Below are 27116 nucleotides of genomic sequence, written 5' to 3'. Positions count from 1 at the left end.
TTAGGGTCCCCAGAGGAACTGGCTCTTGGACCAGAGATGTAGACGAAGGAGTCCTTTTTAGAATCTTGCTACCATGGCACTGGAGAAGATTGATCTTCCCTGAACAGGGGGATGAAATGCCAATATCACCTCCAGATACACTTTCAATGAACTAAACAGAAGCCCCAACAACTGAAGGTGCAGCAGGTACTCCAAAATATCCTGGATAGAGGCATTGGATATGTTGGATTCTGCGGGCTAATGATCACACTGAAAATTGCGTGAGTTTAGCTGAATAGGGCATCCGGGTGGAAGGTTTGCATTAAGGAGGATTTGTTGTCAAACACTGCTCTTCCTCTTCATTCAGCCATGCAGCAGCCACACCGTGAGATCCAGGGAGCTGAGTGCATGATACAAGGTGCGACCTTGGTTCTGAGTCAGTAAGTTGGGATGGGGAGGAAGCGGTATGTCAGGCTGAATAGACAGTGTGAGAAGGTTGGAGAGCCAGCACTGTCTCAGCCATTCTGGGGCCATGAGAATGAGCTTGGCCCGATACACCTTGAGCTTGAGGAGGATCTGAGGGATGACTGGGATCGGGGGAAAGGCATACAGGAGAGCTGACTGCCAGCAGAGGTGGAAAGCATCGGATGATGAGCCTGGACTGAGGCCCCCTTCAAGAGCAGAACAGATGACATTACCTGATATACCTTGTTGCAAACAGGTCGATCATCAGGATGCCCCAAGCTGCGAAGACAACCTGGAGGACATCTGTCTTCACAGACCACTCATGACTCAGGGAAAAATACCTGCTGAGATGGTCCGCGAGATGATTCTGAAGCCAGGCAAGTGAATGGCTATCAGAGTAATGTTCTCCTCAATGCAGAATTGCCACAGCCTGATTGCCTCTCAGCGGAGCAAGGTAGAGTTTTCTCCCCCATGTCTGTTCACATAATACATTGTGGTGGTATTGTTGGTAAGTATGTGAACCAATGAGTCCCTGACAGTCCCAAAAAGCATGACATGCATTATAGATGGCCTGAAGCTCCAGCATGGTGATATAGACGGAGGTCTCTTGCTCCGAACACAACCCCTGTACTTTCAGCAACTGCAAGTGTGCCCCCCAACCCATCAGGGAGGCGTCAGTAACAACCAACTTGGCTGGTGAGGGCCAGAAAAAGGGATGTATCCATTCTCTGGATACATCCACCACTGTAAGGAGTCCAGGAACAGTGGAGGAAGACAAAACAGGTCTGTACACCCCCCAGGACCACTGGGTAGCCCTGGAGTCGTGGAAGGAGAGTAGCATCTTGTCATTTTTGTCTGAGAACAGTGTTTGGAAAAGGCAAATCCTCAGTGGCTTGATGGACATTAGGGGCAATGCCCAAATTCTGCAGCCAGGAAGCCCGCCTCATGATGACTGTGGAGGCCGTCAGTCTGATGAGGTGTCCATGATGGCTAACGCAGACAAATGCCTGAAATGCCTCTTGCAAGGCCTTGGGAAGCTGGTCTGCAAACTTTGATGTAGCTGTTCAGTTAAAAAAATCTTACTTGGACAGCAGGCTTGCTGGTTAGCAATTCACATCTACAAGGAAGAGGAAGTGTAAATCTTCCTGCCCATGAGATCCATTCATTTAGAGTCCCTATCCTTGAGGACTTAAACCTGCCCCGCAGAGCTCTGTTGTTCACCGCAGTTAAAACTAGGCAATTTTGGGCTGGATGGGAGTAAAACCCCTCAAATCCCAGCATGGAATGAAAGAGTGCTTTTCCATGTGCTTAGCCACAGGTGCTATCGAAGCCAGTGTGCTCCAGAGGGCCTTAGCCAGTTTGAGACGTGCATCATCGATAGGGAGGGCGACTCTCCCAGGGTCTGATGAAAGACTTCCATTAAGAAACTTCCAGGCCTGCTCTAATTATGAACACTGTACAACAGTATCCAAGTTCACATACTGTTGCCCATCCCAGTAGCATCTGAGTGCTTACCATTATTCTAAAAAATGGCAACATTATCTTCTTACATTCTATCAGGTAAGAGTAAATGCTTGAGTACCATTAAGATATTATTGTTTGGTTCTGTCACGCTTATGAGCCTCTTCCTACTGGATGACAGTTTTATGGTTCCAATGAAATCTTGCTTGTCATGGGAGGTCACTGCTGCAGACAGAAAGCCAATCTCTCAGGTTACTACTGCCAATATCAAAGAGGCTTTGGTGCCAGACCTAAACTGAACACTATTCACTGGGGATCCAGTACAGAGAGAACAACACTGTGGTGCTCTGATCACGGCAACCCTTGCTGCTCAGCAGACAAACTGCTTTGTTTTGTACCAGTTGTTGCATTTCCCAAATAGTACAAAATGCAGGTTGCTGCAAACACTTCACTCCAGCCCCTTTTTCTAGGGTGATCCAGAATTTGATGAAATACATCTTTTAACTGTTAACTAAAAATATCTAATTGGATGGAAGAAACTCCTATAGGAAAACAACTCATTGGGTTAAGTTCAACTTTGGTGAAACTCCTACAGTACTGAAAAAAGCAGGGAGTTCTCAGCACACTCAGCCAAGGAAAAGAGAGAGCAGTAGGAGGCTGTTGCTTTATCCAAGCTAGGGAGAGGAGGTGTGTTTCTCCCACACTTTAACCTTTTGTTAAAAACAAATGTCATGAAACCCTCCAAATCCAGCTGCCACACAAGTCATGAAGTTTAAGGGATCTTAGAAAAATACAAGAGCACACACACAATGAAAGCAAACAGAAGTTAGGGGCTTGATGCAGGAATTACTGGATTGAGGTTGTTATCCTGTGGTGTGCGGGTCAGTCACAATTGTCCCATCTAGCCTGAAATGCTATTAAACTATGAAAATAGAAGAATATTGAAGGAAACAAGTACAATTTTCATTCTGTCATACTATATCTCATTTCATTTCTGTAGTAGCCTTTAAAGAGGATGGCAGGGTGAGCAATATTCTAACCACCCTTCAAATAAGAATGAAATATAAATTGTCTCAGCAGCAACACTTAGCTGAAATACAGGATATAAAGAGAGCACCCCCCTCCCATCTGCTTCAAAACCAACTAAATGGGTAAAGCTCTGCTGTCTCATTTCCACATAATACGCTCAGTCCATTTATTGCACCAAATACTCCATTGCTGTTATTTACCATAGGATCATAGAAAGATAGAGCCAGAAGGGACCTTGGGAGGTCATCTAGTCCAGTCCCCTGTGTTGAGGCCAGGCCAAGTAAACCTAGACCATCCTTGGCAGGTGTTTGTCTGACCTGTTCTTAAAAACCTCCAAAGATGGAGATTCCACAGCTTCCCTTTGAAGACTAGTCCAGTGCTTAACTATCCTTATGGTTAGAAAGTTTTTCCTCATCTCTACCTAAATCTCCCTTGCTGAAGATTAAGCTCATTAGTTCTTGTCTTGCCTTCAGTGAACATGGAGAACAATCAATCACCATCCTCTTTATAACAGCCTCTAAATTACAATTTGATTGTTTAGTAATTTGTTCCAGTATCTTTCCAGGTATCAAAGTTAGGCTGATTGGTCTATAGTTCCCCTTTTTAAAGATAGATACTATATTTGCCCTTTTTCAGTCCTCTGGGACCAACCCGTCCTCCATGAGTTCCCAAACATGATCGCTAATGGTTTCAAGATTGCTTTGGCTAATTCCTTAAGTACCCCAGGATGAATTTCATCAGGCCCTGCCAACTTGAATACATCTAACTTATCTAAATATTGTTGAACCCATTCTTTATTTTAGCTTGTGTTCCTTCTCCCTTGTTAATATGCATTGCAGTCATTACCAAAGGCAATATATAAAGAAAGATATCTGACCTGGTATAGTCGTCCTCTACAAGCATGTGCTTTGGAATCGGTGAGTATCTTCCTGGTGAGATAGGAGCCAAAGACGCCTTGTACTCTAAAGTGCCGTTGTTGCCAGAAGTGAGTATATGATTTTCCATTGGTGGAGAATAAGCTGATGGTTAAAACAAGCAATTGTAGTTAGTAACATTCACATTTGGTTTGGTTGTGATGGTATTGTTTTCATTTAAGCACCAATAATGTGTTTGGTGCTGTACAAGACATAAAACACAGACAGTTCCTGCCTGAAAGAGTGTAAAATCTAAACAGGGCAGAGAAGGAATGAATGGCTAGCATTTTGTTTACTCACCCACTTTGTGTGGAGATTAAGGAAGGAGAGGATCTTTAGGAGGGATTTGGATGAGAAGGGGATGGCTTGGGAGACAGAAAACAGGAAGGCATTTCATGAATAAATTCATGAATGCAAAAAGGAATGGAGATAGTTGTAGGAGATAAGTAGATGAAAGGGGCATTTGAAGGCAAAGCATTGATTATAATTTAGGCAGGGATTATTCCAAGGATCATAGAAGAGTTGGGATCCCACTAAACTGAATTTTCAGTGCCAATTTAGATTGCATCATAATTTAGATCCCAGGAAAGGTTGTTAAGAAGAATGAAAGCTAATATAGATATGATATATGCTAATGATTAACAAAGACAGTACTATGCTGTTTGATTGTATTTTGCTTTGGGTCTCAAAGTAATGGTGACGGCTGGAAATATGTAATAATGGCTGTGACCAAATCTCTAATTCATGTAATCAGAGGAAAGGAAATACTAAGGAGGAAAATCAAAGACATGCTTTTGCACTGACTTATGATTAATTTCCTTTTGAAATGGAGGTGTTTAAACTTTCTAGTCATAGTTTCAATCCATTCTTTAGATGGTGAAATATTAAATATTTTAAGACCAAATGCTTTTATAGAGAAAGGTTATTCCTTGCTAAGAGACAAACAAACTTGTATGCACCAACCAATTACTGAAAGTCTTTTCAAGCTTTTTCCCCCTCTGGAATTTCTGATCACTAATAATAATATCTAACTCTTAGATAGCACTTTTCATCAGTAGATCTCAAAGCATTTTTACAAAGGAGGTCAGTATCATTATCCCCATTATACGGATGGGGAAACTGAGGTACAGAGCAGTGATGTGACATCGCAAGGTAACCCAGCAGGTCAGTGGCACAGCTGGGAATGAAAACCAGGTCTCCTGAGGCCTACTCCAGTACTCTATCCATTAGGCAACACTGCCTCCCTAATCTTGCTCAACATCATGTGCTGCTTCACAATTTTTGAAATATTATTTTGGAAGACCAGATAATTCAAGGAATTAGTAAGGTGCTAGTGAGTCTTTTAAACTTCTTAGTCACTGGTAAGAAATCAGCCCAGATTAGTAGTTAACAAATACCATCACCAACTGTTGGTTGATTAGTAGCATCTGCTAAATAAACAGGTAGTCTAGGTCCAGTTCAGTGTAATATATAGATGTGCATGTTACAAAACCACCAATGCAGTTATCACCCTTTTAAAGGCCTTGTGAATAGAAAGGACCATGATTAGCTGGTCCTGCCAGATCAGAATTGAGGAATAACGATACAGAAGTGCAGATGTGCCTAATCTTTGACTTTTACAGGGAACCTTTGTCTTTCCACCCCTTTGCTGGCTTTATGGCCTCTGGTGACAACTGAATTTTTGGCAGCTTGCTAGCATGAGCTGGGGTCAGTTGCTGAGACTCCCTCCTCTCCTTATTTTGCAAGCCAATCAGATTGCCTCCCAGCTCATCTCTCTCCTCCAATGAGAGACTCAGAGGGAGCTTAAAGCCAGGGAGCATTTACTGACTAATTGGCAAAAGGAGGGAATCTGCAGCAGGCCAGAAGATGCACCAAAGTGGCATGGATTACTCCTGCCTGCTGGCTGGGAGAAGGGAAGCTGAGCAGAAGAGCCTGGAGCCTCAGTGACAAGGTGCCATCCCAAAGAATGGGGTACTGGGGAGGGGAGGACTACCTGCACATTAGGAAGGGATGCACTGAGTGCAAGAGGAAGCACTGCCGCACGGTTGGATGGAGAAGCAGAGAATGGATATAAATAAGGGAGTGGATGGATAGGGAGCAGGGGGGCATTAGTATGCTGATGTGTGGGGATGTAACTGATAGATTTGGAGGGCAATTATGTAACAGGACAATCATTTTATGCTGGATGCAAATACTGTATAAATTACAAGTCCATTGAATGCAAATGGTCCTGCTTTGAGCAGGGGATTGGACTAGATAACCTCCTGAGGCCTCTTCCAACCCTGATATGCTATGATTCTATGAAATGTCATGTCAATTTTCCTCAGGCTTTTTGTTTGGTGAGTCCATATAGGCCAGTGGCGGCTCCAGGCACCAGCACTCCAAGCGCGTGCCTGGGGCGGCAAGCCACGGGGGGCACCCTGCCAGTCCCTGTGAGAGTGGCAGTCAGGCAGCCTTCGGCGGCTTGCCTGCGGGAGGTCCGCCGGTCCTGTGGATTTGGCGGCAATTCGGCGGCAGGTACGCCGAAGCTGCGGGACCAGTGGACCTCCCGCAGGCATGCTGCCGAATCCGCGGGACCGGGGACCTCCTGCAGGCAAGCCGTCGAAGGCAGCCTGCCTTCCGTGCTTGGGGAGGCAAAAAAGCTAGAGCCGCCCCTGACGTAGGCAAGTCTTCTGCTGCCTGTGTTGTACCTGTCCTGTGGACTGAGCACTCCTCTCTCCACATCTGTTAATCCAGGACCTCTCAAAATATTACATTGACGTAAAAATGTTTTCCCCTTAATTGTTACAAAAGATACAGTGTACCTGCCTAAAGTTCAACAATAGCATTCTGGAATAAATTTGGTGGTGCGGTTATCTTGTTAATTCTGGACTTGTGCTGCAAAAAGTGTTATTTCTAATATAACATATCATGACAGTATCATTTCTAAATAACAGTTCCATTTTTCAGCCTTCCAAGCCCTTGTAAAAGCTTCGCTGATGTCCTGATATTTGTCTAGATTTGAAAAGTCTAAATAATCACTTAAAACATGATATCACATATGAAATAATATGCAAGGAGGCACTTACAGTGAGTAATATCTGGTGGGCCATAAGGGTCAGTCATGTAAATGGTAGTGGGCTTTCCAACTTTTAGATAAACTACATCCGATGTGTTCTTCAATATTGCTACTGCCTCTTCATGAGTTACTTCTTCTAAACTGTAATTATTTACCTTAAAGGAGAAATTAGACAGATGAGTAAGGCTGGATAGATACAGAAGAAATATCCATATTATCTGTACAGTTATCAATGATGCATTAAGAATTGTAGACAAAAGATGCTGCAGATTATAGAATAGTAACATTATTATACAATAAAGAAGAAAAATCAGATTAAGGCATTTTCTTGGCCCACCTATCTCCTATGTCTTATTTAGCAGTATTGGCAATCCCCAAGCTGTAGTACCATAGCCCAGTGTAAAGTGCTAGATATGCCATTGTGTCTGCTCCAGTACGACACATTACCAGGGTCATCATTAGCAGAATCATAACAAGAAACTGAAATAGCTTAATAGCGAACTGTGCACCACAGGATGCAGGGGATAGGTATACATCAGAGCAGCCACTTGTGATATTGATTATCAGCATCTGGTTGCTGGCAGTAAAAGCCCAAACCACATTCTTATTAACTACTTGGATACTTGATGATGCTGCACCCATGCACTAGTTCCTAATGGGACCTCATAAGTGAGTGACACCCTAAAATCTCTTTGCCCATTAACTTAAATGAATAGTTGGAAAGTTAAGCAGGGGAGGAAGGGAGACAAAAATAAGAGACTACTTTGGAGAGGTGGGGAGTGAACAGCGGCAGCTGTGGAGTTGGGAAGGGAGGGTTTGAAGGTGAAAAATGTGACCGTTTTCTGGAGCTGTAGGTAGAAAAACACTGAAATAGTGAGAGGGTAGGTGATTATAGACATGAGGTGTGGGCTTGATGCAGAGAAATATATCAGGTGCACTAGGGCATAGCAAAGAAGACAAGGTGGGGAAGGGAATTGTGTCAATAGGAGCTGCTAATCTAGATTACTACTCTAGAAAAATTTTATGCAGGAGAAAAGGTCTTGTATATTTAGAAGCATGAGCACTCTACTGCATAAAGGTACTTCCTATGTATATTCATGTGCAAGGGAAATTAATTCATTAGGAAAGGGAACCAAGATATATTATTCATAATGAATCATGTTTATTACAGTAGTGCCTAGAGACCAACCAAGGATGGGGCCTCATTGTGCTAGGCATATACACAACACAGACTAGTAGACAGTCCCTGTCCTGAAGAGCTTACAATCTGCACTGACAAGAGTGCCACAGGCTAACGGGAAAGGGGCAAGGATAGGGATATAGATTCATATTGATATAGATTTCATGCAAATGACTGGTATGCAGAAGTGACTGCTATTAAATCTCTCTTGCTTATTTATATACTTTAAAAAAGGGATTAAAACCCTGAAAAATCAACTTTTGACTAATCTATGTAAGCACTGTTCCTGGCACAGCTACCCTCTTGTTTCCCTTTCCCTACATCCTCTCTTACATACCTTTGTGTTTTGTCTTAATTCAGATAATACATTTTTGGGGGGCAGATCCTAAAACCATCATGAAATTGATTAGAAAGATTCCTTAAGGTGAGATGTGTTTTCATTTTCAGATAGGCATGATGAGACAAGTGCCATGTTTGTATTAATTGAAGTTTGTAATGTGGAGACGCAGAGAAACCATAAAGAAAATAAATACATCAGTCAAGACAAGTGAGATAAAGCTACAAATGAGAGTTTCACAAAGGAAACTTGTTGGGGGAAGCAAAACACGAAGAAATGGTCAGAACTATGAAGGACATGCAGATTGCCACTTGCAAAAAGTAATTGATCACAAATATTTGCAATACTTTTGTTTATCTTCGTAACAAATACACTTCTACCTCGATATAACGCAACCTGCTATAACATGAATTCGGATATAACGCGGTAAAGTAGTGCTCTGGGGGGAGAGGGGAGGCAGGGCTGCGCACTCCGGTGGATCAAAGCAAGTTCGATATAATGCGGTTTCACCTATGACGCGGTAAGATTTTTTGGCTCCCAAGGACAGCGTTATATCGAGGTAGAGGTGTATGTGAAAAATATACATTTTGTTCTCTCTAACTATAGGACTCTTCAGAATGCTTGGAACATTGATTAACAGTGTTTGAAGAATGAAGAAAAGGTTAAACAAGACTGAAATCAGCCAACATCCCATCCTATCCATTAGGACAAAAGCTATGTCTACACTACGAACTAGGGGTGTGATTCCCAGCTCACATACATACACTCGTACACGTATAAATAGTAGAGTAGCCGCAGTAAGACAGGCTGTAAGTACATACCCATGAGGTTCAGGTGGGTACACTGCTGTTTATACTAGCTCTAATCAAACTAGCACAAATACATGTATGTGATCTGGGAATCACATGCTTGGTTCATAGTGTAGACATAGCTGAAGTCTCCCAGCAGCACACCCTGTCCCTAACAGGCATCTATACAAAATGTACTACACAGAAAATTGGAAAACAGTCCTTTTAAGGTGCTTAAAATTTGTTCAGCTCTATCCATTATGTGTTTGGCACAGCGCATAAGAAGTTTTTCATTCAATATGTAGACTAATAGCCCCTTTCAGATTTGAGAAAAGCTTTTGTTCTCCATTGCAGAATCATGAAATCCAAAGAGATGTGTGGCCTCTTGCTATGCCTACTGGGTAAGATCAGTGATCAAACTAAAAAGGACTCCATTTCAATCCCAGTAGTCTTTTCTTGCATTAAACAGCTCTGGCCCTGTCTGAGACAAAGATTTATCATTATATCAAATATGTACCATTAGTGTGTACTGCACTGGAAACTGTTTCTTGTTTTTTCTGTCAAGTTCTTAGCCACTATCTCAGACCTTTTTCTCCCACAGAAGTGCAGTACTCCCAGCATCTAAGATAATTGGACCGGGGGGAAAAGTGTGTTGCCCTTCTGCCAACTGGTAGCAGACTTTCAGGGCCTGCTAGGTCAGTTTCTGTCTGGAGCAGAAATTGGTGCTGTCAAGTCAGGTATTTTCATAGTGCACCTTATTTCTACAAAATGCAGATAAGTTTTATTTCCTTTCACAGGGATGATAACATATAGTACATAGGCAACTCCCTCTTGCAGAAACCTCAGCTCAAGTATCTGTGCCGTGCTCTAGAGGAAGTTACCTTGTGCTTCTGTCTCTCTCTCCAGGGCCTCACAGCTTATACTCTGTGCTCCCTTTTCTCCCTCAGCCCCTTCACTTTTCATCTAGAAAATCTCCAGTCCAATGCTGCTCACAAACACCATATGACTTGGAAAGTAGGTCTAAGCATCTATCTTCCTTTTGTGCAGTGGCTTTGAAATACAAAAGATGCTCAGACCTAGAGCAGTGCTGGGCAAACTACGGCCCACGAGCCGTTTTAAGCCGGCCCGTGAGCTCCCGCTGGAGAGCCAGGTCGGAGGCTGCACCACGTGGCTGGGTCTCACTCCAGCGCTCCAAACCCCTCGATCCCAGCACGGAGCACCCTCCTGCACCCCAAACCTCTCATCCCCAGCCCCACCCCACAGCCTGCATCCCCAGCTGGAACCTGCACCCCTTCCCGCACCCCTGCCCTAGCCCTGATCCCACTCTGAACCCCTCGGTCCCAGCCCAGAGCACCCAACCCTAATATTGTGAGCATTCATGGCCCATCATACAATTTCTATTCCCCGATGTGGCCCTCAGGCCAAAAAGTTTGCCCACCCCTGACCTAGAGTAACTGCACCAAGAGGGCAGTCAAGAGAGTTGTGTGAGCTAAAGAACCCAACTTTGTCTCGTTCTAATGGCCTAGACAAAGGATAGTACACACAATGCCACTGATGATTCTTGGGGTGCAGTTACTCCAGGGTATCTCTGGCTCCCTCTATAGCAAAGTTCACCCACCCTGGGTGCTTGTACATCAGTGACCCTTAGTGTGCAAATCATTAGCACCTTTCACTCTAACAGGGGAATAAAAGACTCTACCCGCCCAAACACTCCCGTTATTAGTTTAGAAACTCGGCACAGGAACATGCTGTACCATTTCTCAATAGCCCCTAGAAGGCTGTAAGTATTAAGATGTCTGTTCTCACTGTCCATGTAAAACTCACGTTAACACTGATGAGAGTTCTGGGTGCATGGAGGGTCCAACTAACTTTTCTATTTTTGCTCCATATAAGAAAGTGACCACTAATAATGAAACTTGAATAGATCTTTCTCCACACAAGCATGAAAACATGCATTTATTAAAATATCTTATTCTCTGACTCCTTAAACACTACTCAAAGATGTGCATAGTATGCCAGCTTTGAGAAAGAGAATCATCTAGATACCTTTCTATGAACCATTCCACCTACCATTTTCACAGAAAAAGGATGTCATACAGGAGATAGACTGTTAAGAAAAATTAAGCTTTGGTTCTTCTTTCTGATTAGATAAACAGTTAGATTAATAAGGAGAGATGTCTCCCTCTCTCCCCACCCCACCCACTCTCCAAGAGAAAAGGATTTTGCCTCTGTTTCTTAACCAAAAGAACAATGCACCTTATTTTGACAGCATTTCAATTACCAGCAAGGTCACGTAACTACATCTACACTGCGCACCTTACAACGGCGTGGCAGTGCTGCTGCAGCAGAACCATTGTAAGGTGCGCTGTGTAGCTGCTCTTTATTGCTGGGAGAACCACCTCCAACGAAGGGCAGTAGCTTTGTGGAAGTGCCAGTGTAGACAAAGCCTTAAGCTGCCTGCACTCCAATGGCTGTGGCAGAGCCAATGTATGGTAGGATAGAGGAAAATGAGATTTGAGACATATCAGTCAGAGGTAAGGGAGACTGTAAAGGAAACAGGAACAAAATAAAGTGAGGAGTGCACTGTATGGTCTATGTATTGAAACATTTGTGCAGAAAGGTTGACATAAGAGCTGTGCGGTTATTGTGCCATCTAAGTGAGGACATTCATGCGCTCTAGAAAGCCAGCTGAAGTGAGACAGCAAATGAGTGAGGAGGAAATTGGGTGAATACTAATATAAAGGAGCTTATCTGAGTAGCTATGAAGTGCTGAACAGATGAAAGGAAGTGAGTGACTAACAGGAGTTTAGCTAATAACAAAACTCTCATTAAAATTAGCTTAATTAGCAGCAAAGAAGCGTGTTTCTGTGGGAACTTGCAGAGGGAGTTCCCAGCAGCTTCCAGTGATAACAGATGGTATCACTAGGTGTAGGAATCAGCAGCCAGACTGCCACAGGAACTGAAGTTCATAAGTGTGATAGGGAAAACGTGCACTGACAATGCTGGGCGTCCTACATAGCCACAAAGCGCAAGCTAGATTTCATTCAGGATAATGAGATGGAGGGACTCAAAACAGCAGCTGAAGTCACAAATCCAACCCCCCTGGAGCTGGTTGTTCCTGATAATACCCTAAGGCTCTAGGGAACTCGCACCTGGGCTACAACAGCGATGACTACAGGGGCTCAGGACTCTGTTTCCCAGATTGAGTAGAACCCAGGGCAGAGATAGAACAAGCTGGAAGCTACTACCAGAACCAATCATAAGCCTGATCTCAGAGACAAAAGAGTTTCCTTTTACTTTTGGTTTTGGCTGTTGTTATGGCGGCATGAGTAGAGACAGAGAGAGAAGCATCACAGCATGGGAGGTTCACATTAAACTTGCCATTGCTAACTAAAGGGAAACTTTACACTGCGTTGATGGTGACGAGGTCACTGAAGGGTGTCAGCCCAGCAGAGACTGACATTATAGAGTTTTGAGCTGCTCCGTTCTGCTTCCTAAGAACAGCACTGCAAGCATTGCTTTGCCACCATTGACTGAAAATAGGGGAAGAACTAAAATAAGATTAACTAAATTGGTAAGAAATAGGGTGACAATAGCAGACCATAACATTAAAATGACAATTGGATGGTAAGGATGAGGCAATTGTTTATAGTTTGATAATGTGGTATGTGTGAAATGTTGGCACACAGTCAAGAAGGGTGAATTAGCAGTTTTCAGTGGTATCTTAGCAGGCAGGCAAACATAATCTAGGGTCAAGTAAAGGTCACTTCAACACTGCAGGGAGAGGTCAGTCAGTAGGGTTGCCAACTTAGTAATATTTAAAAACTGGACACTCCAACAGGAGTGCTGGAACCTCCCCTGCCCCGCCTCTCACCCCCCACCCTTGCCCTGCCTATTCCCCCACAAAATCCTGCCCCTTAGGCCCTGCCCTGCCTCTTTCCCCCGAGGCCCCGCCTCCATCCACTCCTCTTCTCCCCTTCCCCCAAGCATGTTTTTCCCCACTCACCCACCCTCTTCGCCTGGGTCAGGAGGGAATTACCTGTGGAGCCAGGGCTGTGAGCTGCAGCCACCTGACACAGGTAAGAGGCGACCCTGGCTAAATAGGGGCAGGTGCAGGTGATGACCTGGGGCAGGTGCAGGTGATGACCCTGCCTCCCACCCTGCAGTAACTGGACATTGGGTGTCCAGTCAGAAGATCTGACTGGACAGTGTCGGGTCCCCTTTTTTAACAGACTTTCCAGTCAAAAACCAGGCACCTAGCCACCCTATCAACCAGGCATGCTTAGTCCAAAACTAGGTGAGGGTCACCAGACCATAACAGTAAACTGACCATAATACTAAGACTTGTTATGTAACAGCTTTGATTGATAGCTAGATTTAGCCGTGGGTGATTGGACTATAAGAACAGATCAATCAGGAAGGATCTAAATTTGATTGGAGGAAAAGGAAGGCTTAAAAGACTAGCCAATCAAAACAGCTCATAAACTGTATGAAAGACAGAGTCAGTAGGCAAAATTTAGAAAGTTAGGAGCAGATGAAGAAGAATGAAAAGTCAGAAGAAATCAGAAGAAGCAACCACAGGGTGACAGCAGAAAAGGACCGTGATAGAACAGACGGAGAGAAGAATATGGAGAGTAAGCATGTTAGGGCTGGTCTACACTAGGGGGGGATTGATCTAAGATACGCAACTTCAGCTACGCTATTCGTGTAGCTGAAGTCTAAGTATATTAGTTCAACTTATCTGGCTGTCCTCACGGCGGCAAATCGACCGTCGCGGCTCCCCCGTCGACTCAGCTTACTCCTCCTGCCAAGGTGGAGTACGGGCGTCGATTCGGGGATCGATTTATCGCGTCCAGATGAGATGCGATAAATTGATCCCCGATAGATCGATTATTACCTGCCGATCCGGCGGGTAGTGTAGACGTGGCCTTAGCTATAGTGTAAAATATAGATATAAATAGGATTAATGAATATGTGTCTGTATGTTTGGGTTAATAAAAATGTGTCTGTGTTGTAAATGTTACATTGTTTTATACATTTTATAAATTTTAAGATTGCTGTCAGCGACTGCAGCAACTGACCACCACAAGCAGAACACAGCCATTTAATATTGGGCTAACTATATGTTTATAGTTCAGGTATTTTTAGCCTGTATCCAAGGATTATGTTAAGGGCTTTGCTTATGTTTTTGATATATGTTTATACTGTATAGGGAAGATTGCTTTTACACTAAATACAGAAAACACTTTGTTTTTGAAGATTATGCCCTGGGTGTCAATCAATTATATCGGAAGGCTATATCTGTGTCCTCCCAAGGGTAGCAAGTCTCAACTGTACTGGGAAGTTGTTCCTAAAAATATTCCTGCAAAACCCCAGCAATTTCTCTAGGGCGGACCCCCCCCTTTCACCTTGCAAAAACAGGTAAATGGGTCAGCTGAAGAGAACTTCTGGTAAACCCAGGAAGGGACAATATGTGAGCTATTCTGGGGGGTACTTTGGGTCTGTTTTTGGGGTAACAAGACAAGCAACCCAGGCGACTGAGGAGCAATTCCAGGTCAGGTCAGAGAGCCTCAGGAAGACCCTATTTTCCTTGTGAGTTTTATGCTGGCCAATGATTTACAGCACTGCATCACCCACTAAAGAACTTCTTCTCAACTCACATTCTGCCTAGGCAGGTGCTGGGAGGGAGCTGAATGGTTTGGGCCCATTATAAATGTTAGGAGGTAAAGGGTTTAAGGTATTGCTGCTATTTTATTATTCTAGTCACTATTTTTTCCTTATTCCTTTTCCTTTGTTCCCTATACTGAAAGTTCTGCCTGTTGTTGTATTGTTATTTTGGGGATTGTGATAATTGTTTTATTCCTTGTATATTGGACTACACTTCTAGTATATTATTTGGTAGTAAATATTTTCCCAAAGGACAGCACATATTGTATTCCATGCACTAGGAGTCCCCCCCACCCCCTTGGATGGCGGTATCATGCGCCAAGATAAAGAACCCAGCACCCATACCCCTGGGGTGAGAGGGCAGAAGCTTCTCCAAGCAGCAGGCAACAGGGAGAAGGCTTAAGCTACCCATTAGGGCTCAGGTTACACAAAGAAACCACAAAGGTTGAAAATGGATTATTAAAGAAGGAACAATGGAACAAGATGACAGGCTCAAACCACAGATGCAATGACAGAAGATGGAATAAAATGGTAAAAAGGGAAGGGAATAAAGGAAGCCTACAAGCCTAATCAAAGAAGACAACAGTGATGGGAGACATAAATACTTAGATAAAATTGCACAGGAGATATTTAGGAAGAAATTCCACTTTACATTTAACAACCATTGCATCATTTCTTCTGCACAACCTTATTCTTTCAAATGTAACCACAGGGGCTGTTTAATTTGGAAATTTTCGGGTTCATCTTGAAAAATGTGAGGCACTCAGCACTAGCTATAGGAAAAGTTTTTGTTCCTCCTCTTGATCTTATAATCAGCCTAGAAAATCACCATCAGGAAAGTCAGAAAAGAGTAAGTGGATGCAAAATAAGAGTCCCAGAGGAATATACTTGTTTTATTTATTTTTCCCTTTTTAAGGGAAAATTGTTCTTTTTCATCTATTGACTTAGGTTTATAGAGACTTGATAGGGTTGTACTTATGAAGATACAGGGGGATGATTCTGATCCTAGTGGTTACATCTGTCTTTGTGTAAATACTTTTCAGGTTATTTTCTCCAGGAAGTGGAATTTGTTGAAGTGAAATCTTGAGCATTTTCCTGTGAACATCTGTGAACTGTTGGATTTAATTGGCCTATTGCAACTGATGAATGTTCATGTCCTTTTTAAAGCTCAACATGATTTAAAGAGCTCCACAAAGAGAAAGATGGGTTTTTTTGTGCAGAAGTCCTAAAATTGGTTTTAAGTAAGTAAGTTTGTTTGGGTTAATTGCCTCTGTAGTATCCCATTAACTGTTTAGTTAATTGGACTACAGCTGGTGCTCACTGTGTGTAGAAAGGAGTGTTTGACTGGTTTTGTTTAAATGGCATTTCATTCTCTTTTATTCCCTTTCACTTTACTTTGCTTAGTTTATCAGTGGCTATGAGCCTAAGGGACTAGGGTTTGAAACAGAGGGGAGCTTGGCTGTTTGCAAATACTTCAAGAGTTGGTGGTTTAGGTGAGGTGTACATTACAGGACTATATCAGTATAAAGACAACACTCAGGGGTGTGAAAAATCCACACCCCTGAGTGACATAGTTATACCAACCTACCCCCCATGTAGACAATGCTATGTCAATGGGAGAGCTTTTCCTGTCGACATAGCTATTGCCTCTTGGGGAGGTGGATTAACTATGCCAATGGAAGAAGCTCTCCCATTAGCATAAGAGCTTCTTACTTAAGCACCACAGCGGTGCAGCTGTGCTGATGCAGCGTTTTAAGTGTAGACCTGCCCTCAGAGACTAACAGGGAAATAAAGAAATTGAACTGACGGACATGAGGCCATATTTGCACATATAATGCAACACTTAAAAATGGATGGCATAATCTGATTCTAAAACAAACTCCATATTGGTTTTAATAGGGATTATTTTTAAATGACAACTTGAGATAGCCCTTACAAGGATGTATGGGGATGGTGCATCTTAGTATGGGTGGTCTGAATAATGAGAAAGGCAAAAGTAAAGAACATAGTGAGTAAACAGGTGGACTACATTGTTACGCTGGTGGTTAAGCAGGGTGGTTTAGCACTGGAATAAATTGCTTAGAGAGGTTGTAGAATCTCCATCATTGGAGATTTTTATGAGCAGGTTAGACAAACACCTGTCAGGGATGGTTTAGATAATACTTAGTCCTGCTATGAGTGCAGGGGACTGGACTAGATGACCTCTCGAGGTCCCTTCCTGTTCTATGATTCTACGAAACAGGACTTTGTGTATATTCTTAGTAAGTAAACAGGACTGCACCACAGAAATACCTGACTTGTACAATTAATTACTCCTCCTAATGCAAACAACCCATCATGGCCCCAAATATTGGCTAACCGCTCAGGCTGAGGGGCAACAAAATATTGTGTATGGTCCAAACTTATATCCTTCCTGGGTGTAGGAAGTGGCTCTTTTGTTAAGTTAGAACACAAAACTAAAAGTTAAACCTCAACCTAAGTATTCTCCCCAAGCTTGGAGTTCTTAGGGTTTCCCCTGCAGGATGCCTTGGTCTTAGCTCTTAAGCCTGGTCTAGACATAGATTTTGTACCAGTATAACTATTTTGGTGAGGGGTGTGCTTTTTTTATTTTACTGAAATATTTACACTAATAGACCCCCTAATGTTGATGAGATTATAGCTATATAAAAATATCTTATTCCATTGACAGGGAGGTGGACTGGATGATCTACCAGCTCTTTTCCTTTGCTAACTTCTGTCATTTTAAGGAAACTGAAAAGAAGGACTGGCCCCAGGGCAATGAAAGGATTTTTCACTTTAACCTAGAACCTTGTTCTGAACTTCTCCAGAACATCTGACCTGGCATTAGCAAGTAACCAAACGTAGGGAGTAAAACATTTACTATAACAGCAGTGGGTACATATACTTTGCTGTGAGTTAAAAGATTACCAAACTAATGAGACTCTTTGGCTCATCTTCATAAAAACGAGTTGGGTTTTCCAATACAACTTCAGCCTCAAACATATACATTTAAAGAAAAATATCAAAAATTAAATCCCCATTTGAAACATATTTCCACCACTTCAAATATAGTTCCAGTTTGTCATTCTCACCATAAGAAGTCTGTCTCCAACTTGCAACCTTCCATCTTTTTGTGCTGCTCCTCCATCAATAATCTTAGTAACATAAATGCTGTTGTCTCCAGCAATGTGTTGGTTTCCCACCCCTCCTGCAATACTGAAGCCCAGACCTGGAAAAGAAAGGGGAGGAATACTCGTTAACAATACCAAACATACTATTAAAGAATGCAAGGGTAATATGTATTTCCATTAACCTGTTGGAAAGTTATTATAATATTTACTAATAGCAAATAGAAGAACAGGAGTACTTGTGGCACCTTAGAGACTAACAAATTTATTAGAGCATAAGCTTTCGTGGACTACAGCCCACTTCTTTGGATGCAGATCTTTCGTGGCTGTAGTCCACGAAAGCTTATGCTCTAATAAATTTGTTAGTCTCTAAGGTGCCACAAGTACTCCTGTTCTTCTTTTTGCGGATACAGACTAACACGGCTGCTACTCTGAAACCTGTCATTAATAGCAAATAGTATACAAGGAAACTTGTGGGGGTATGTGCATCTTTACATTGCACTGCCAATATTTCCTTGGAGACCAGTCACAGATGTAGGTTAAGAACATACTGCCATATTGAATCAAGACCAGTAGCATGGACCAACATTCACATCGCACTCCCCATCAGTATCTGTCCCAACCTGGAGAAGCTAATGAACCAACCACCAGACCAAATTTGGTGATGAATCCTGTCCACATGCCTCCTGAGGCACGTTGTGGTGCATACGCTAAGAAGACCACCAGTGGTCCATCTAAACCAGTATCTTGTCTCTGACAGTGGCCAGTGCCAGCAAGTGCAACAAACCCTATCCTAGGCATGGGATAAACTGCCATCAGGGAAAGTGTTTTTCCTGACCATAAGTACAGTTTGGATTATGCTGTGAATCATGGGGTTTTATCTCTTCAAAACTGTTGTGTTTCTTGTTGCGCGCGCGCGCACACACACACACAGAAATAAAACTCTCAATATTCTTGTTGTCCCTATAAACAGCTTAATGCCAGGGATGGGGAGAGAGAAGGAGAGATCCCTTGTAGAATGGACAAGTTGTTCAATTACCACAGTGAAAAGCACAGAATAGTTTAGGTAGGGACAGATGGAGAATGCAGTAGTTTGGATTTAATTCTGCTTTGCATAATTATTAGCACTCAGCTATTATGGGTTATGGGTGCATGAAAGATTAGACTGATATACCTTGATGTACATGTAACTTCTGTTTAGTAACCTGTAAAATTCCTAGATGAAGAATCACACAAAAGATCTCAAAACTCTGGAGTGATGTCAATAGTGTATTGTAATATGATTAGGAAATATACCTATCTCATAGAGCTCGAAGGGACCCCAAAAGGTCATTGAGTCTAGCCCTCTGCCTTCACTAGCAGGACCAAGTACTGATTGTTGCCCCAAATCCCTAAGTGGCCTCCTCAAGGACTGAACTCACAGCCCTGGGTTTAGCAGGCCAATGTTCAAACCACTGAGCTATCCCTCTCCCCAAATGATAATGCAAACTACAGAAAAATACATAGAACAGGAAGGGAAAATAAACAGACTTCAGAATCTACAGGCTTGACCCTTTACCTATATTCTCCCTACTATTACCGCTACACACACACACATATCACTACTCTCATTAGTACTAAAATTTTATCTCCCATTTTGCGAAAGTTTATGGCAATATCTGTCTATGGTGTCTTATTGTCATAAAAATCTATTATAGGCTCCCCCAAACAATTCATAACAATTGTTTGTTTTTTCTTAGAGTCATATGTCTAATGAGAACTTCCAGCTGAACAAGTAAGTCGTTACTGACACTTGCTCGTAAGGTGAGATTTGGAGACAACCCAAGCGTAAGTATTGCTGCAACAAAGAAAATAAATGCTATCATCTCTGATTTTTATATCACTAATTTTATTTTCAAAATGTATTGTATTCATTGGTTATAGAAACAAACATTTTAGTAATGCCCGGAACTTCATCTGGAGAGATGCAGTAGAAAAAGATTTGCTCCCTGTAACTTGGCAGTTTATGATTTTCACCAGCTTTATTGCTTGTGCAATAAAACTCACTGATGTTACAGTTAATACCAAAAGGCTTTGTCATCTACATGACGGCAGAGATGAAGTTTTATAATGAATTAAATCTGTTGACAATGAAATTACGGGTTTCCTCTCATAGTATCTTTAGAGAAATGTGCTGTCAGATAATGGAATAGGCTAATTAATGGAAAATGATAAATTACAAAGAGAAACCTCTGGAATAATATCTGAAATCCAATGAACTTTAAATGAATTAATTATGACAGTTGTTAATAATGTAAATTAATTTAGAATGGTGGCACAATTAAAATAAAGTTTTATCTAATTTCTGAATACTCTTTGTATTTATGTGCTACTGTTAAGACAACAATAAGAACAATTCTGGAAAAAAAATACATGATTTGCTTAGTCCTCAATCATTTCTTTATCACCCGGGAGACACAATGAAGCGGGACAAAAGGATGTCATAGAATCATAGAATATCAGGGTTGGAAGGGACCTCAAGAGGTCATCTAGTCCAACCCCCTGCTCAAAGCAGGACCATTTCCCAACTAAATGTCCTCTTTAAGAAAACTTCAATGGCAAAAACTCCAGGACTTTGCCCCAAAACAGCTACACTTAGGCTACTGCCTCCTTTGATGACTTATTTAGTACACACTGGGTGAAAAAAATCCAACACCTGGTGACAAAAGGATCTGGGACTAAAACCCAGGTCTGTACAGCCAGGGATAGCTGATGTTCCCACAGTGCCATGGGGAGCACTGTGGCAAGAAGGCACAGCTGACGTACCATCCAAGAGACCCAGAGTGACAGTACCCTGCAACCCTTTGATTGGCCAAGCACCCTATTTAACCCTGGAGGGTGCCCCAAGAAGTTGTCTGGGCAACCACACAGACTTCGGGCCTGCTGCAACTCCAGACCTCACCTCATCTCTGATCCTAGCCTGACTCTGACCTCCTGACTCCAGCCTGATACTACCTCTAATCTTGAGTCTCCAACTCCAGCCTGGCTGTGACCCTGACTCTTGTTTCCTGATTCCAGAGGTACTACCTGTGATCTCTGGTCTTGGACCCCAGCCTGATTTGACCCTGGCTCTAGTGATTCCTCCAACCCCTGCTTGCGTGTGACCCACAGTCCAGCTGTGACCACTAGGTCAGACTGCCTATGCCCTGGCCTGTTACAGGTATACATTTTTATGACAATGTAATAAAATTTTCTAAAATATTATTCCAGAATGAGGACGGCAGGCAGAGTGATCAAGTTGATAGGACAGCAGACTGGGAGTTAGGAGACCTGGGTTCTATTCTCAATCCAGCCACTGAGGTCTTCTGTATGACCTTGGGAACCTTTGTTTTCTCTCTTCACCCCTTGATGATCCTAAACTGTAAGCTTATCAAAACAAGGTCCGTCTCCATGTGTCTGTACCATGCCTAGCACAGAGGGACCTTTAGGCACTACCATAACACAAATGAAATGACTGTCTTCTCTGTTTTGAGTTATTTGTTTTTTTGGTCAGAAGCCTGAGAAAAAGCTGATGAAAAAAACCCGTTGTACATCTGTATTGTAGATGTGATGTTTGTACTGTGGAACAAGGTTATTTTCCTATTCTTAAAGTAGCTGTGTAAGAAGTATTAGAATTCACAGTTACTTCTTTATTATTTAGACATAATTTGTAAATTGAAAAAAAAATTCCCCTCAAAAACTTTTCTTCCATCTTTATTGCACAAAGTGAAATTAGTGAACATGATCCTGATCCTGCGACTGCATCCACGAGGAGGCCCACTGACTTTATTATGTCCCAGCATAGGAGCAGGACTTTGTACGTGACATTTTCAGTAGACACTTATCACCTACCTTCGCTGCAGATCAAATCCACTGAGCGTGTGATATTATATAGTATGTCCTTTGTTTTCCTCCATTGTGGGCTGTAATATTTTGGTCTAATTTTAGTTGGTGGGTTTAGTGTGAGGATGCTGGATGGTGTTGGTGGCCTGCAGTGACCTATATGATGTAGGGGTCCCTCCTGGCCTTACTCTATTACTCTAAGGGCATGTCTTCACTACCCGCCCGGATCGGCGGGTAGAAATCGATCTCTCGGGGATCGATTTATCGCGTCTCATCTAGACGTGATAAATTGATCCCCGAATCAACGCGCGTACTCCACCTCATCAGGAGGAGTAAGCGGCGTCGATGGGGCAGCCGCAGCGGTCGATTTGCCGCCGTCCTCACAGCCGGGTAAGTCGAATAGGATACTTCGATTTCAGCTACGCGAATAGCATAGCTGAAGTTTGTGTATCTTACATCGACCCCCCCCCCCAGTGTAGACCAGCCCTATGTTTGAGAGACTAATCCTGTGCAGGTTCTTACTGAATCACTCATCCCCCAAATCCACAGGAGCCGAGGAAGCGCAGCATACTGCCGGATCAGTAAGTTGTCACCAATACGTTTACAAGGTGTTGCAGGAATGTATGCACCTACCATTCATTTTCAAAGGCAGAGTTGCATAACCTATGAAACCAGTGCAAAGCTGCCTATAAGACTGTGCAGTCCAATGGACAATACAGTACTATGTACTATACTAAGGCTGCCTTTGGGACACACAAAGCCAAGAGCCAGCCTTGAGGATGAATGACTATGGAAGAGCAGAAAGAGAGACAAGAAGTAACAACCATCCAAAAGAAAATACAGACAAGTAAGGAAAGAAAAGAAAGAAAATGGTACAAAATGACTAGACTACCCAGTATAGGTCACCTGTGATATACTGGTCTAAATTAGATAATCTAATGACCTCTGCTGGCCTTAAAATATATTACTCGAGATATGGAAGAAGAGACAAAGGGGATGATAAAATGAAGAAAATACTGGCAACAACTTTTAGTTTTGTGAAGTGAATTTAATGTATTTCTGTTGCTTTATTTTATTACTTCCCCAGCAGACATTTTATATCTCAAAGTTTGAAAGATATAAGAACGGCCATACTGGGTCAGACCAAAGGTCCATCTAGCTCAGTATCCTATCTTCCGACAGTGGCCAATGCCAGGTGCCCCAGATGGAATGAACAGAACAGGTAATCATCAAGTGATTGGGATGTTTAAGATAGTTTGACTACTGTAAAAATTCACATAAGTTGTTAATAAAGACAGTTGTTTTAAGTTACTGGAATATACTGAACAAGATTTTTAAAATACAATGGTTTCCACTGCTTTTATAACCTTTCAAAAAGACTTTAATTTAATTTTTTAGTTTAAAACATTGTATTTAAATGTAGACACTCCCCCATCCCCCTCAACCTCAGAGGTGGGGAGACTTTTTGTGGAACAGGATGGGAAAGAAAATCCTTGGTCACTTCAAAGATTGCCTCCCCCTTGTTTCTCCCATCCTTGTGGGCATTTATTCTCTGCACAACTTGACAGGTGCCTATCACAATTACTCATTCAATAGGAGGTCCAGTTCCCTGATAAACTGCAGCTGGACTCAGAGTAGGAGAAGACATGTCCTAGAGAAGGTGGAGAATGGAATTGGGACTCCTAATGTCTGGTAAGGAGATAACTCACATGAGGGGAGGACAGTGGGGACCCAGTAATGTGCTAGAACCAGGTTAATGGTGCAGAAGGTGGCAAGCTAAAAGCAGCCCCCGATCCCTGGGTGATAGAGAGTTGTGGAGCTGAAGGCTCCATGTGGTATGGGTTATGGAAGGAAGGATGACCTGTGCCCAACAAGTTATTGTCAGATAATTCCCAGATGTGCAACTTAATAGAGTTGCAGCCTAGTGAAATCAAATTTCTAGTGTCCTGTCTTTCTTCCTGCAATGTCGGGGACAATGATTAATTTCAAGAAAGCCAAGGTAGCGACAATATTTGTATGAAAGCCAAGCAATTCAAAGTCAATGTTTATGCCATCACTTTTTTGATGGGGGGAAGGGACAGTAGGGGTTGCACAGTGGCTTGGGGTTTAAAACCAATTGTGAACCAGACATAAAAGTTGGAACCAAACTGAGTTAGCAATAATGATCTGTAAAAGCAACTGTCAGAGAAAACAACAGCTGCAAGTCTGGGGAAAGATATACGGACAGAAGTGACAGGACAAAATGATATACAGAGATTGTGCAGCATGAGCAAGTGACAGCCTGTAAATTTGACATCACCCACATCTTTTTTTTCGTGTGGTCTAAATTGATAACCATGTAAATCAATTTCTGTCTAAAGGAAAACCTTCATGACAACCTTATAAGAGCTTGGCAGGCAATATCCTGGCAAATGTAAGTTTAATTGATAATATCACAAAAACTGTTTATGGAACTGAGATCATACAGCTAACCCTTTAACCTTGAACATTTCCAATTTGTAAATAATTCGAGTGTGCAGAGTAAATGCTGTCATTAAAAGCGACTAATAATTTTAATACATCTTCTAGTTTTAGTTAAGCCAGCATTTACATTTATTTTGTATTATGTGTTGCATGGATGCAATGTTTGGATACGTGTTTTAAGTCTGTCAGTGTATTAGCAAAAATACACAGTGTTTATACTTAGGATTCATTATAAACCTTGGGAACACTGGGAACATTCGTAACGGTTGCTTAATGTTGCTTTATTAATTATAGACATTTTGAATGTGATAAATAGCTTGTCCCTATATAATACAGAAAATAAGGGTGGTGATAGGGTATCTAGGTCATTTGCTGCCTCATGGGGGGAATATTGCATGCTGCTGTACCTCATCACAATGAACAGTGAATGCGGGGGGATGGGGAAGGGCGGTGGGGGGGGGGGGAGGAAATAAAGCCTAGCAAGAGTTTCAGAGTCATAGATGGAAACCTCTCTGGGTTGAAGCAATCAGGAGCAGCTAGCTTAGTTAAGATCAGAAATGCCACACCCATCAATGGGTGAGGAACTTGATGGGGCCAGCAGTGAAAGGGGGACAGACCCAGTAGCAAGGGAGGGAGACAGAAGCAAGGGTAATTGGTAGCTCCTCCCCCTGGGAGTCTCTGGCACCATTGGTCAGCTGGGGGAGAGGGGTGCTGATTGGCCAGCATTCCCCAGCTGCCAGGATTTTAGCCCAGCACAGGGCTATGTGGAGTCTCTTTCGGCTCCATTCCAGAAGCCCACCCTCCCACCCAGACTAGGAACTTGGCCTCACAGATGCCGCAGATCTAGCCAATCATCTTTTTAGGGGGTCAAGAAGGAATTATTTTCTCCCATGGGCCAATTGGCAGAGGACCAGGGAGTTTTTTCCCTTCCTCGTAGCACCTTCAAGCCACAGTGGGTTGAGTAGGAACGTGCTTAGTACCTAACTAAGGTACTAGGGTGGAGTTGTTTATTTGGTGCAACTTGCGGCCTGTTTCCAGTGCAGTTAACAGAATAAAATCAATAGTCCCAGAGGCAAAAGACCTGGGATTTTGGTGTTGGGCCTTGGGCTCATGTGATGGGGTGAAACCTTGTGGTCTTCATGGTCCGCGGTCAGATCTTGTGGCCCTTGCAAGCCGAAGTCCCCATCCTGCTGCACGCTCTGTCCCCTTCATGTGGGGTAGTGTGGGGTGGAAAAGGGGGACAGGGAAGGGGAGGGGAGGGTGCTAGGACTCAGAGAGAGCTGAGTCCTGGGGGGTAGGATGAGGAGAGTCTACCCCGCATTATTGAGGCCTGCCACTTAATTCCAGGCATCTGTCTTCATATTTCTGCTGTGTCCACATAAACTAGAGCTGAGTGAACAACTGATTTTCCAGTTTGGTTGCAGCCATTTTGCGAATAGCTTAAAACAGTGGTTTTCAACCTTTTTTCCTTTGTGGACCCCTAAAAAATTTCGAGTGGAGGCACAGACCCCTTTGGAAATCTTAGGCATAGTCAATTGAAGCTTCATTTTTCAGCAAATAAATCATTTGTTTGGAAAATAAAATTGCCCAGCTCTACCCAGAATCTCAAAATACAACTGAGCTACCCTCATGAAAAAGGGAAGAGTGTGATTTGCTGATAAGAAGCCTGGACAGTGAGTTCTGGAAACATAAGTGCTGCCCTGTTAATTTACCATTAAGGCCCCGAATCACATGCACAGCAGAGGGAACCTGTTAGTGTAGGGCGAAGACTGTCTTGGTAAGCAGTGCATTTCTTGTTCCTTCTCTTCCTCTGAGCTCATATTTTTCTGATGTAACGGCCAGAGGCTGCCTCCCTGAAGAGAAAGACTGAGGAGAGTGGAGTGGAAAGAGGCAGAGCCTAATGTTACCAAATTGAGAGTGTTTCATTGGCTGTTATACTGCTTGATCTGCATAGGAGGAGGAGTTATGCCTCCATTTTGAATCTGTGAAACTGAACCAGACAGTGAAATAAACTAACATAATCAAAAAGTAACAAACATTCCAAGGTCAGGGTTCAATCAAGCTTAGGTTGGAGAGCCTAGTTTCCCTCAGGCATTCTCCCTCATCTGTCTCAAAAGCAGCCACCCTCATAGCCCTCCCCAGGAGGAGTGCAGAAGGGAAAAAGGAAACTGAGATGGAGTTAATCCCCGTTGGACCAGAGATGAGGTAATGCTCCTGTACCCAGTTCCCAAAGCATTGCTAAGAATATACTCAAGAGCTGTCCTCTGCAAAATCACTCTAAGCTTACAGAATTTAATCATTCTATATTCACTTGCTCTTTCTGAAAGGCATAGTTATATCAGTCATACATCAATTAAGTTGTCAATGCTAGTGTGATGTATTCTTCTAAGATGGGCTTCTAGTTCATCAAATTCCACTTAACTTAGGAAAGGAACACAGGTAAATTAACACAAGATAATTTGATTGATACCATTTGACTGATTAGATTTGACAGATAGCACAGTTATGGAAGCAACATAAATAACAAGAGCCACAGAGACATGGCTAATTTTAAACAGGGTGCTGCAGAAAAAGGATTCCTCAGTTACTATTCCCCTTGACCCTTTAGTTCCAGCACCAATGACCACCTCACTCCATGTTGTTGTGAAGAGAGAAATACCATGCAGAAGACTGCTCATGGTAAAAGGCACATTAATGGTGGTGGGGTGGGGCTTGTTAGTCTTGCAATTACTATATTTCTTCTGTCTACATTATTGACATATAGGATGCTTTAACCGTTACCTCAA

At 42.7% G+C, this 27116-nt stretch overlaps 1 protein-coding gene across 20 annotated transcripts in view; it reads right to left on the bottom strand.

Annotated features, from left to right (window-relative positions):
• Positions 1-27116, bottom strand: part of DLG2 (discs large MAGUK scaffold protein 2) — a 1449438-nt gene that overhangs the window by 371400 nt on the left and 1050922 nt on the right. For all 20 annotated transcript variants that reach the window (XM_005287552.5, XM_005287553.5, XM_005287554.5 and 17 more), the window contains 3 exons: positions 17971-18107; positions 6917-7061; positions 3812-3953 (listed from right to left, as the gene is read on the bottom strand). In XM_005287552.5, the coding sequence (XP_005287609.1) occupies positions 3812-3953; positions 6917-7061; positions 17971-18107 (424 nt within the window). The remainder of the gene's footprint in view (positions 1-3811; positions 3954-6916; positions 7062-17970; positions 18108-27116) is intronic.

Source organism: Chrysemys picta, chromosome 1, assembly GCF_011386835.1.
Source record: "Chrysemys picta bellii isolate R12L10 chromosome 1, ASM1138683v2, whole genome shotgun sequence".
Classification (NCBI taxonomy): Eukaryota; Metazoa; Chordata; order Testudines; family Emydidae; genus Chrysemys; species Chrysemys picta.
This window is presented reverse-complemented; position numbering and strand designations above follow the sequence as displayed.